At 20.6% G+C, this 13,495-nt stretch overlaps 2 protein-coding genes across 3 annotated transcripts; both read left to right on the top strand.

The window, feature by feature from the left end:
- The first annotated feature begins 3,758 nt into the window (after window positions 1-3,758).
- LOC122512690 lies at window positions 3,759-5,090 on the top strand. Of its 2 annotated transcripts, none has more exons than XM_043628695.1 (4): window positions 3,759-3,954; window positions 4,279-4,321; window positions 4,701-4,803; window positions 5,021-5,090. In XM_043628695.1, the coding sequence occupies exons 1-4, from the start codon at window positions 3,847-3,849 to the stop codon at window positions 5,079-5,081; spliced, it is 315 nt and encodes a 104-aa protein (XP_043484630.1). In that variant the 5' UTR covers window positions 3,759-3,846; the 3' UTR covers window positions 5,082-5,090. The 2 variants fall into 2 exon arrangements, with proteins under 2 accessions (XP_043484630.1, XP_043484620.1); XM_043628685.1 differs by having other exon boundaries at window positions 3,761-3,954; window positions 5,018-5,090.
- A 1,846-nt stretch (window positions 5,091-6,936) lies between these two features.
- LOC122510942 (dentin sialophosphoprotein-like) lies at window positions 6,937-9,945 on the top strand. The gene is made up of 4 exons (XM_043625940.1): window positions 6,937-7,093; window positions 7,519-7,558; window positions 8,994-9,084; window positions 9,392-9,945. The coding sequence occupies exons 1-4, from the start codon at window positions 6,989-6,991 to the stop codon at window positions 9,891-9,893; spliced, it is 738 nt and encodes a 245-aa protein (XP_043481875.1). The 5' UTR covers window positions 6,937-6,988; the 3' UTR covers window positions 9,894-9,945.
- Window positions 9,946-13,495: the final 3,550 nt, after the last annotated feature.

Here is a 13,495-nt window from a genome sequence, read left to right on the forward strand (position 1 = left end):
TATTGATACCTAATAAATTGATAATTTATATTTTTTAACAAATATTTACATTCAGAGAATTTTAAAAAAATGGCTTATTTTTAGAAAGTTTAAAAAGAATATTTTTTAATAATTTTCTAATAAGTTTATAAAAGCGTTATATTCCATTTTTATTAAAATTATATTTATTATTATTTTTAATTTTGAAAATATGACTTCAGATTGGTAATCAGCGACCCCAAACCCCCTATAGTAACAAGTTTTTAGCGAATTGAAGGAATTTTGAAAAATTGTCCGCCATATTGGATCCGACATTTTGAATTTTGAAAATCTGACTTCAAATTCGTAATCTGCGGCCCTGAAAACCTCCGAGTAACAAGTTGTTTGGAAATTTGAGTACTTTTGAAAAAAATATCCACCATATTGGTTCTGACATTTTTAATTTTGAAAATCTGATTTCATATTCGTAATCAACGACCCCAAAAACCGGGGTTTAATGAAAACAAAATTGCTGCTTTCAATTGATTGTGTTTTTTTAACAAACAGACGAAATTTACGAAATTGGAAAATTATAATAATTGATAATCATTGGGAAAAATTATTCTTTAGAAGGAGAAATAATTTGGGTTCTTTTTAGTCAAAATTCAAACGTAATTTCCTTATTTTAAAAATTTTAGAATTTTTAAATTTTTTTAATATAGAATTGTTTTAATATATTCATATATGAAAGTTTAATTCATTAAATATGAAAATTTAACTTTTTAAATAAAAAAGTTATTATTAATAAATTTTTACACAATTAAGCTCAATAATATTGTAAATAAATTGTTCTTAAACATTACATGCTTATATTTGATTTCAAAATAACAAGGTGTGATTTAGCAATGATATTATACAATTATTGCATAAAAATACTAACAAGCATATTTGAATTGAACACAAAAATATTTATTGATTATGTTCGTAAAAAATCATTACACATACTTTTTGATTATTATTATTATTTAATGACCTTATTTAAATATATATGTACGCCTTTTACATTTCTTGATTATAAGAAAATTTTTAGTTTTAAAAATTATTATTGTAAGTTGTAAAATTATAAAATTTTAAAATTAAGACAAGAAAATATTAAAATTTCAAAGTTGCAATCGATTTTTAAAATTCTCAATTAAAGAATATTAAATTTAAATTTTCTTTTAGATTTTTTAAAATTATTATTTATTATTTACAACAACATTCCTTAGAACTGGATGAACTGGATGAACTATCACAATCGCACTTACAGTAACTGTTGAAATTATGTTGATATAAAATAAATTAATTAAAATTTGTTCAATTTATTTATATACAAATAAAATATAATTAAAATAAATTTCTTATATAATATTAAACAATAAAATTTTATTTTAATTTTTTAACGTAAAAAGAAAATAAAAGATAAAGGAATTTAAAAAAAGGAAACCATTTTTTTGTTCTTTTAAAACAATAATTTTACTCTACTCAGGCTTCACACTCAATAATTAATTTTAAAAAAGTATCAAGAAGTAGCTTTAATACTGAAAAAAGTAGTAAAAAAGTAGCTATCGAAAATTAATTTTTACGAATAAAAAAAAAATTGTTTTAGTCGATTAACAAAAATTTGATTCAGTATTTCCCTGAGTTTTTCCTGATTTCAATCAAAAATATTTATTTTTATTCTAATCCTGATGCTGAGAACTTTAATTCTAAATTTTTGAAAAATTCAATTATTTTCTAAATTTTTATCCTAAAAAATACAATTGTATTTAAAAGTAATTTTTTAAAGTAAACAAATAAAATTATTTTAAAAAATGTCATTTAAATTGTTCACAGGAATTAAGAAAATAAATTTATAATTTTTTAAAGTAAAATTTTAAATGTTATTTCAGTTTTACAACAATTAAAATTTTCAACGATCTCAATTTAATAATCTTTTAAAATTTAGTTATTTCTAAAATTTCCTGCTATAATGCTTCTAATATTTAATTATTATCTAAAATTTCAACTATGAAATTGGTTTTTCAATCAATTCTTATTAGAAAGTTCAAAAGAAATTCAACTATTTTTAAATACAAAAATAAATTCTTAAAATTTAATTCTTATAAAGAATTTAATTATCAATTTTTTAAAAAATTGAATTCTTTGGAAGAATTTTAATAAAATTTTTTAGAATATTTCAAATGATTTCAATGTAGCGCATTTTTGAAATTTTACTATTTCTTAAAATGTTAAAATTACAAAAGTAATTCTTTCAAAATCCAATCATTTTTTTTTAAATTTATAAATAAAATAATTCAAATCTTCAGTCATATTATTTTATTCTATTTTAAAACAATTCTTAAGAAAGATCTACGAGAATTCAATTATTTAAATTCAAAAATACATAATTTATTGAATAATCGAATATTTCTTAAATTTCAATTCTTATTACTAAGAACTTTTATCAATATTTTTTGAAATAATTGAATTTTTACGAAGAATTGCTTTAAAATTTTTGATAATAATTAAATTCATTCATGAAATGTAATTAAAAATGAATTGAAAATAATTATTACACTCTACGTAACAAATTATATTTAAAAAATATTTTAAATAATTGAATTCTTTCGAACAATTTTATTCAAATTTTTTAAAATAATTGCTTTTTTAGCGAAATTAATTTTAAATTATATTAAAAATAATTGAAATCTTGCGATGAGTTTTATTATTTATAGAAATAATTGAATTTTTGTCACCGAACTTTAATAATTGAATTTCTTTGAAAATTCTATATGATTTATGAAAATAATTGAATTCTTTTAACAACTTTTATTAAAATTATATTGAAAACAATTTAATTATTATAAAGAATTTCATTAAAAATTTTTAAAATAATTGAATTCTTTCAAGGATTTTATTAAAATTATTTGGGAAAATAATTGAATTGTGAAGAATTTTATTAAAATTTTTAAAACCTAGGTAATTAAGAAGCATTTTATTATTTATGCGAAAATAATTGTATATTCTTGCCTGGAATTTTATTTAAATTTTTATAAATAATTGAATTTTTCGTGAAAAAAATGTTATTGCTTGTGAAAATAATTGAATTCTTGGGGTAGAATTTTATAAAAAGTTTTTAAATTGATTTTTTCGTTTAAAACAATTCTTCGATAATTGAATCGTTTTAAATAATTTTATTACAATTTTTTTATTTCAACTATTATAAATAATAAAGGTGAAAGAAGTTAACAATTTTTCCGAATCAATCTCACAAATAAACTCTCTTTAAATAAGTCATATAAAGCCCATGAGCTTATTAAAAGATTTATTTAAGAGATTTTATTTGTGAGATTGATTCGGAAAAATTTTTAACTTCTTTCACCTTTAATATTTAATTACCGAATGATAAATTCATTTCCTTTAACTATTATAAATAATATTATAAACATCATAAAGATATTTTAATTATTTTCAGCAAAGGAAAAATTTGCTCCCTGATGTATACTTACTGATAAATATATTGACTCATCATGATGAGTCAATATATCAGGTAGCGCACTTTTTTTTTTTTTATTTGAAAATAATTAAAATATCTTTATAATGTTACTAATAATTAGTATATTCATATCGAAATTAAACAGAGAGTATGCATCATTAATTGAAATTATGTATGCCAAATCACATTTTTGTTATTTAAGAATTTTTGAAAATGTGACTTTATAAAATAATACAAATTTAAAAAAAAAAAAAATTTTAACAAAGAAGGGTGTTCTTATATATAATCCGAATGCAGAAACATTGTACATCAAAAAAGTATACAAACTTTGTTCTTTTTATAATACTTCTACAATACAAAATATACAAAATATGAAGAATATACAATTATTTTTCATTCTTTTCGGCATTTTATGCACATTTTTCTTTATATACTCTGATGCACGGCCTAAATCATCAGAAGATTCTATGTTATCGAAGGTATATTGAACAAAATTTCCTTGAATCAAATAAAATTTATATCATTATTATTTTGTGTTTTATTATTTCATTGCTATTACTTAATTTTTTGGTATTTCTTTTTTTATTATTTATATTATTTCAATTAAATGATTTTTACTTGTTTATTTATTCATCAAGTAGGATTCAAATTTTAATTTCACAATTTAAAATTAGAATCCTACGAGGATCGAACCTAGTACTTATCTAAAAATTTAACCCTAATTTATTAAAGCGCTTAACGACTGCTGCTATTGTACCAATTTGAGAATTGGAATAAATTTCAATTGAATTGTATTTTTATAGAGAATATTATCGAGAGTAAAAAAACAGGCTGAACTTTCTACAGGTAATAAAATAAATATTTTTAATAAGAATGATGGTAAGAGTGTAATATAATTTCAATGAGACACTTTATTTCTTCTATATTCTTAATTTTTATTTACGTATATATGTATATTTATAAGTACATTATTAATAAAGCATATTAACTCATTTTTATTTTTTTTAATTTTTTCAAAAATTTTCTAAACTTTTTAAAAATATTTTTTAATTTTTATACATCTATTTAATAATATTCTTTGAAAAAAGTGAATACATTAATAAAAATAAATTAATTAATATCATGTTTCCATAAAATAGTATTTAAATTTTTAGTATGAAATTTTTTGTTATTTTTAATCCAAAGTTTTTTATTTCTATTTTTGTGATGAAATGATTTATTAAAGGAGCACCAAAACCAACTTCTGACCCGTCGACGATAAAACCGACGACGACGACGACGACGACGACGACGATAAATCCATGCTGCTGTGAAATTTGTACAGAATGGTAATTAAAAATATTTATCTAATATTAATATAATTATTTATAAAAACAATGGTATTCTTTTTCTTAAATTCCTTTATTTTTTATTTTTTTCATTTAAAAAAAAATTAAAGTTTATTGTTTAATATTATATTTGAGGATTTTATTTTAATTATTTATTTTCATAAATAAATTGAACAAATTTTAATTAATTTATTTTATATCAACATAATTTCAGCAGTGACTGCAAATGTGATTGTGACGACAGTTCATCCAGTTCAGAGGAATGTTGCTGTTGCTAATAAAAAATTTAAAAAATTTTTAAAAAAATCTATGAGTAAATTTAAATTTAATATTCTTTAATTGAGAATTTTAAATATCGATTATAACTTTTAAATTTTAATGTTGTCTTGTCTTAATTTTACAAATTACAATAATAATTTTTAAAATAAGAGAAATTTTCTTATAATCAAGAAATATGATGTATATTATATTGAAATATAGTCAATAATAAATAATTATTTTCTGAGAAAAATTGAATTTTATTTATTTCAATGTTTCGTTCTATTTAGAATTAAAGAATTAATTTTTAGAAATTTCGAATCACTTTTGTTCTAATTTGTTCAAATATTTACGAATTCAAATTTTTAATAAGTTGCGTGTTAATATTATTGCAAAAAAAATTTATAAATTAATTTATTTTTCATTATTTTATATATGAATTATTTTCTATTTTAAAATATAACATTTTTAATAACATTCTTAATAACATTTTATATTAATTTTTATATTACTTTTTTGTAATTTTTGTAACTTTTTGAGTATTTTGAATCTGAAATATGTAATTTAATTTTTACTTAGAATTTTATTAAACTTTTTAAAAATAATTTAATTGTACTGAAGTATTTTATGAAAATTTTGAGCGAAAACAATTATATTAAATATTCTTTTGAGAAATTTAATTAAAATTGTATTGAAAATAATTAAATCCTTATAATTGAAATCTTTTGAAAAATTTTATTAAAATTATATTGAAAATAATTAAATTTGTTTCAAAGAATTTTATTAAAATTACATTTTTTTAAATTTTGTAGGTATATCTAAAATTATATTCAAAAATGGAACATGATTTTTGATAATAAAAAATTTTGTAATTTACATAATTATAATAAATTAAATAGCCAGTTTTATTATTTATAGAAATTGCAAGCGCAACTTTTATAAAATTTAATTATTTTTTGAATTTTTAAATAAAATTATTCACAAAATTATTTTTAAAAAAATTTTTTTTAATTTTAAAAAAATTTCGAATTTTTTTATGAATTCTAGAAATTGTATATATATTTTTACCCTGTTAAATTACTGAACATAAAAACAATTACTAAGTGTGTTAAAGTCTGCGACTTTTTTTGTATTTGTTGAGTATATATACGTATTTAAAAAAAAATTATCAGGATTTTATTATTAAGACATGTATAGCGATAAAATTCGCATGTATCATTTATCTAAATAATTTTAAAAAATTGTAATAATGTAAACAATTTTTAAAATATCAGAGGCGTGACATTTTTCTTCGATTGCGAGATGAAATCGATGTTTACATTTTTGATTCATTTATAAATTATTTTTTATTCGAATTTCATATAGATTTGATTAATAAAAAAGAATTTAAAAAAAATAAAAAATTTTTTTTATTAAATAATAAATAAATTATGTAAGGGTGATTAAAATTAAAATGTTATTTTCATGTCCTGCTCCAAAATCTGGAATAAGTGTTCCTATAGGTGTAAAAGTTTTTAAATCAATTAATTTTCTTAATAACTCGCTCTGCTTAAATTAATAATTTTTATTCCTACCATTTCTGCCTATACTGTTAGAAAATTGTATAATAATTTTAAATTCTGTGAAACGTAATAACTAATAACAACAAAAATTTTTTTATTTACATATAGATATATAATTTAAAATCAGATGTGCTTAATCACTTTTTTTTATTTATAATTTTATTTCGTTTAAATCGATAATAGTTTTATATTTAATAAAAGATTACGATAAAATATATTTCTTTCAAAAATCACATCTCACCATTGATAATAATACTAATGATAATAATTACCATTGGTGGGAAGATCTATATATATATATTCTGAAAATGTAAATTTTCTTCACAGTATTTCGTAGAGAATTCAAATGGTAGTTTGATATAAAAATGTCAAACAATTATATGCATTTATTCTACTTTGGTTTTTTTATTACTTATATTTTAATATGTACAAATATAAATGGCAACGTATTAAATCAGAAAGAGTTACAGGTAAGTTGAATTTAAATTTATTTAATTTTGTACATTATTCACTGTGTTTTTTTTAAATTAATTTTTTATTCATTTTTTTGTTTAATTTTTTTCTTACATTTTTTAACATGTCAATTTTATTTATTTAATTTTGTACATTATTCACTGTGTTTTTTTTTAATTCATTTTTTATTCATTTTTCTTATTTAATTTTGTTTTCTTGCATTTTTTAACATGTCAATTTTTTATTTATTCTATATTTTTTATTCTTATTTGATAAAAATACATTGTAATAATTGTATTGTTATTGTAGGTATATAATATATATTACGAAACCCACAAATTTAATCATTAAAAAAATGTTTAACATTATTGTTTAAAAATTTAAGATTATTATTTGTTTGTTTATTTGGTACTAATTGTACTTTACTTTCTTTTTCATTTAGAATCAACATTCAAAACTAATGGTCAAACGATCGTTGAAAGGTAACATGAATTTAAAATTATTTATTATATTCAGAAAATTTGAAGAAAATTTTATTAATAATTAAATTTAAATCATATAAAAATAATTATTGTATTTATGATAATTATCATATAACTATAATTAATATTATTATAATATCTAACGCGTTCCGAATAAAGGTACCTAAGAAGTAAAAATTTTTAGGTTATGTTTGTAATTTTTGGAATTGAAATATACAAAGAGGATCAACTTTCAATGTAAATCACTGATGTTTAAGTTTTCGTCATTACAGCAAAAAATTGATAAAAATTTATTTTAGTTTTAAATTAAATGAAAATTTGCAATTAAGGTAAAAATAACACAAACATAACCTTAAAATGATTTGCTTCTTTGGTACCTTTCTTCGGAGCTCATCACATATATGTATATTATAGTATATAATAATAATATTATTAGTTAGTTAGTCTTTATAATAATATAATAATTATAATAATTATATATTTTATATATTATAATTTTTATATATAATTATATATAATTTATAATATTATCAAAAAATTAAATTTATTTTTTTAATTTTAAATTTAAGAAATAATTAAGAATACTTAAATTTTAAATGACAGAAATTTTGAAATACCAAAACTAAAACATATACAGATAAATAATCAAAAGTGTGAAATAAAAATATTGATTTTTAATTTTTCGAAAGTAAAATAAATTTCACATATAACGAATATAAGTGCTTATATCGCATCTTTATAATTGCAACTTATTATATTTCAAATCAAATCATTACAAAATAATATAGTAATGCAATAAAACTGATTTCATAACTTTTATTTCAAAATACTTTTTTTCAACTTATCGATTAATTATTTAATAAATTTTATAAACCAAAACCATATTTTTGATTTTGAGAATTTTTTTAAATTTTTTTTTTTCGTTAAATATTGTTTAATTCTTTACTGAAGTTTTAATGAATATTTTCTTACATTTAATTTTCAAATTGAAACAAAACTATACGCGCTTTTGTGTTTTATAAATATTTTTAAGGCATTAAAAAAGTAATATTTACACAATTTTCATGGATAGTGTAAATTTTATTGAAATTGGCTGAATAGTAATTCGAAATTTATCAAAGAATAATTTTAAAAAAATTTAGAATTCAATATGGCGGACTAAAAATTTCAAAAATAATTTATTAGCTATACTTTAAATATTTTTGCACAAAAAGTCTTGAATTTGATATGTATCATCTATATTTATTTTTTTTCGTTCGTTGATTTAAATTAATAAAAGAGTTTCTTGTATCGCTTTTTTGATGTACAAAAAAGTTAAAATTTAAAAATAAAAAAATGTATATGTGCCATAATTTTATTGTATATAATATATAATATTACTGTATGGTACCTATGGTATGTATAACATCAACTTAGCTTAAATTTTATTTTTCAGATTGTTGTAAAAAAAATTGTACCTCTACAGACAAGGATGAGTGTTGCATATTATTAGATTGTAAAGCAGAGAAAAATCACAATCACCATTGGTAAATATCCATTATTGAAATAATTTTTTGTTATTTAATATCATGAGACGATTTTTAATTTTTTTCGAAAATTAACATTTCACGAAAAAGTGAACTATTTATTAGTGCATTCATCTTAATTTCGATAAACTTTTTTTCTACATTTATACACTTTTTATTTACCAAAAAAAGAAATTTTTTTTTAAAACAAACTAAAATATTATAAAGAATTTCTGCTAAATTTCCCCCACCCTATTTTTTACATAATTCCTCATAATAAAACTTATTCGTATAACTAGTAACTAATTATGCATTTTTCTTTCCACAGCTGTAAACATAGTAAAAAAGATTGTTGCTCTGATTCTAGTAGCAAATCTTGTTCTGACTCAGGTTCTTGCTCTGGTTCTGAGTCTAGTGAATCTAGCGAATCTAGTGAATCTAGCGAATCTTGTGAATCTGGCAATTCTTGTGAATCTAGCGAGTCTAGTGATTCTAGTGATTCTAGTTCAGAAGAATGCGATCATCATCATCATCATTGCAAATGTAAACATAAATGTGATTCTGACTGCAAGTCAGAGGAATGTAAAATAAAATGTAATTCTGAATGTAAGAAAGATGAATGTAAAGAGAAATGTAATTCTAACTGCAAGACAGAGGAATGTAAAACAAAATGTAATTCTGAATGTAAGAAAGATGAATGTAAAGAGAAATGTAATTCTGATTGTAAGAAAGATGAATGTGAAAAGAAATGTACTTCTGATTGTAAGAAAGATGATCACAAATGTAAAGATACGTGCTCAGAAAATTGTATTACCCTCGAATGCTGCTAATTCATCAACAAATGAAAACTGTACCGAAAAATCAATCAGTATTTAAATATTACATATAAACTCATTATTAATTTATCTAAATTGTTATTTAAGCATATTAGACAAAAAAAATATATAAAACTATTAACAACAATCTAAATTAATCAAATGGTACCCTTCCATTATTATATTAATAATTTTAAAACATAACGATCATATAAAGTAAACTTCAATTTTCCGTTATAAATACGACGTTTCATTTTGACATGGATTTTTCCAATCAAAAATATGAGAATTGCAATAAAAAAATATTACACCAAAATAAACATTTTTAAAAATTACAGTATGCATAAAAACATTGAGCATTAGAACGATTACAAATAATTAAAGAATATAAATGTTTAATAACGTCTGCATTAAATTATTTATTAATAATATTCATATATCTTCAAATTTTTCTGAGAATGAAGTTCTCTTCATACGAATTAGATTGCTAGTGCTTTAACTTTTTTAAAGCAAATTCCATATTCTATAAAACCCAAACACAGGCTACACACCCAATAATTAATTTTAAAAAAGTATCAAACTGTAGCTTTAATACTAAAAAAAAGCAATAAAAAAGTAACTATCGAAAATTAATTTTTACGAATAAAAAAAAAAGTTTTAGTCGATTCACAAAAATTTGATTCAGTATTTGCCTGACTTTTTCCTGATTTCAATTAAAAATCTTTATTTTTATTCTAATCCTGCTGAGAACTCTAATTCTAAATTTTTGAAAAATTCAATTATTTTCTAAATTTTTATCCTAAAAAATACAATTGTATTTAAAAGTAATTTTTAAAAGTAAACAAATAAAATTATTTAATAAAATTACATTTAAATTGTTCACAGGAATTAAGAAAATAAATTAATAATTTTTTTGAAGTAAAAATTTAAATGTTTTATATAGTTTTTCAAACAATTATACCTACAATTTTCAACGATTTCAATTTATAATAATTTATTAAAATTTAATTGTTTCTAAAAAAAATCGTATTATAACGCTTTTAATATTCAATTATTATCTAAAATTTCAACTGAAATTCGATTTTAAATCAACTCTTAATTAGAAAGTTCAACCAAAATTCAACTATTTAAATACAAAAATAAATAATTTATTGAATAATCGAATATTTCTTAAATTTCAATTCTTATAAAGAACTTTTATCAATTTTTTTTAAAATAATTGAATTTTTACGAAGAATTGCATTAAAATTTTTGATAATTAATTAAATTCATTCATGAAATGAATTGAAAATAATAATTATTATTATTATATTATTATTACTATTATTATTATTATTATTATTATTATTATTATTATTATTATTATTATTATTATTATTATTATTATTATTATTATTATTATTATTATTATTATTACTCTAAAAAACAAATTATATCAAAAATATTTTAAACAATTGAATTCTTTCGAACAATTTTATTCAAATTTATAAGAATAATTGCGTTTTTAGCGAAATTAATTTAAAATTATATTAAAAATAATTGAAATCCTGCGATGAGTTTTATTATTTATAGAAATAATTGAATTTCTTTAAAAATTGTATATTATTTATGAAAATAATTGAATTCTTTATAATTAAAATCTTACGATGAGTTTTAATTTATATATATATATATATATATATATATATATATATGGGACATTCCACGTCAACACAGACAGAGCTCTAAACAAAAATTGCTTTGATGGATTTAAACGTTCTAGGGCTTAAAAGATTTCTACGTTCATGTACTTTAAGATGCCGATGGGCGTTTTTTGAAAAATTCCATTTCCGATGCCAATAGAACTGTCAAAAGTCAAAAGGTCCAAAAATCTCAAAATACTTTTATGAATTAAAAGCAAAAAACGAGGTAATTTATTCTGTAACTCATTCTTTATCAGTTTTTAAGGTTCCCGAATATAAATCTAAAGTTTTTTTTTAAAAATCCAAAATGGCGAATTCAATATGGCGGACAAAATTCAAATTTGATCAGATTCGATTAAAACTTGTTACTCGGGGGTTTTTAGGGTCGCTGATTACGAATCTGAAGTCACTTTTTAAAAATTCAAAATGGCGGATCCAATATGGCAGAAAAAATCTTCAAATTTGATCCGATTCCCTTAGAACGTGTTACTCGGGGGCTTTTGGGGTCGCAGATTATGAATATGAAGTTACTTTGTAGAAATTCAAAATGGCGGATCAAATTTTTTAATTTGATCAGATTTAATTAAAAAGTGTTACTCGGTGGTTTTTAGCGTATCTGATTATGAATTTGAAGTCTCAAACACAAAGTAACTTCATATTCATAATCTGCGACCCCAAAAGCCCCCGAGTAACACGTTTTAAGGGAATCGGATCAAATTTGAAAATTTTTTCCGCCATATTGGATCCGCCATTTTGAATTTTTAAAAAGTGACTTTAGATTCGTAATCAGCGACCCTAAAAACCCCCGAGTAACAAGTTTTAATCGAATCTGATCAAATTTGAATTTTGTCCGCCATATTGAATTCGCCATTTTGGATTTTTAAAAAAAAACTTTAGATTTATATTCGGGAACCTTAAAAACTGATAAAGAATGAGTTACAGAATAAATTACCTCGTTTTTTGCTTTTAATTCATAAAAGTATTTTGAGATTTTTGGACCTTTTGACTTTTGACAGTTCTATTGGCATCGGAAATGGAATTTTTCAAAAAACGCCCATCGGCATCTTAAAGTACATGAACGTAGAAATCTTTTAAGCCCTAGAACGTTTAAATCCATCAAAGCAATTTTTGTTTAGAGCTCTGTCTGTGTTGACGTGGAATGTCCCATATATATATATATATATATATATATATATATATATATATATAAGTTTATTTGTTTCGGACCACTGGCCCATACAAAAGAGTTGACTTAAGTCATCCTTATCAGTTACATTTTACTTTATGGTAATCCTAATTTTTTAACAACATTCTTTACATATAAATAGTTCATTGTTTTCACTCCATGTGTATCCGGATTGTTTAAAAGGTCGATACAAAAATCCTTTATCACTGATTCATCCTCACTATTACATAGGTATTGTTTTCTGATATTTTTAAACATTTGACACTCTATTAATATGTGATATAGTTCTTTCCCTCTCAAAATAGGTTCTCCACAGCAATTAATATTATTTAAATTCAATATTCCTTTTTTGTAGATTATTCTTAAATTGTATTTGTTGGTTAATCTAATTTGAGCAAACACTTTAATAAAAAAAGAGTGGCAATTTCAATTTCAAGTAGGTTTGAGCTCCCTCTCTCAAAGTGAGATGAGGAAGTATCTGAAAAGAACTGGAATTTGATAGGGAATTTACATCTTCAATATGCAGAAAATTTTCATATGTTTTTGATAATCGTTCTTTGTTTCCCTGAATAAATTCGAGATTCCAAACAATAGTTTCTCCCATATCTGCGAACATTTTTTCTACTTGTGCACACCAATTATATTTAATATTACATTTCGAAGCTTTCGATTGATTAATTAATTGTAATAAACAAAATTTGGGGTATCTTTCATTGCCCATACTTAAAATTTTTTCAATTAGGTTGAAT

Source organism: Leptopilina heterotoma, unplaced genomic scaffold (genome assembly GCF_015476425.1).
Source record: "Leptopilina heterotoma isolate Lh14 unplaced genomic scaffold, ASM1547642v1 Lhet_1, whole genome shotgun sequence".
In the NCBI taxonomy this organism is placed as follows: Eukaryota; Metazoa; Arthropoda; class Insecta; order Hymenoptera; family Figitidae; genus Leptopilina; species Leptopilina heterotoma.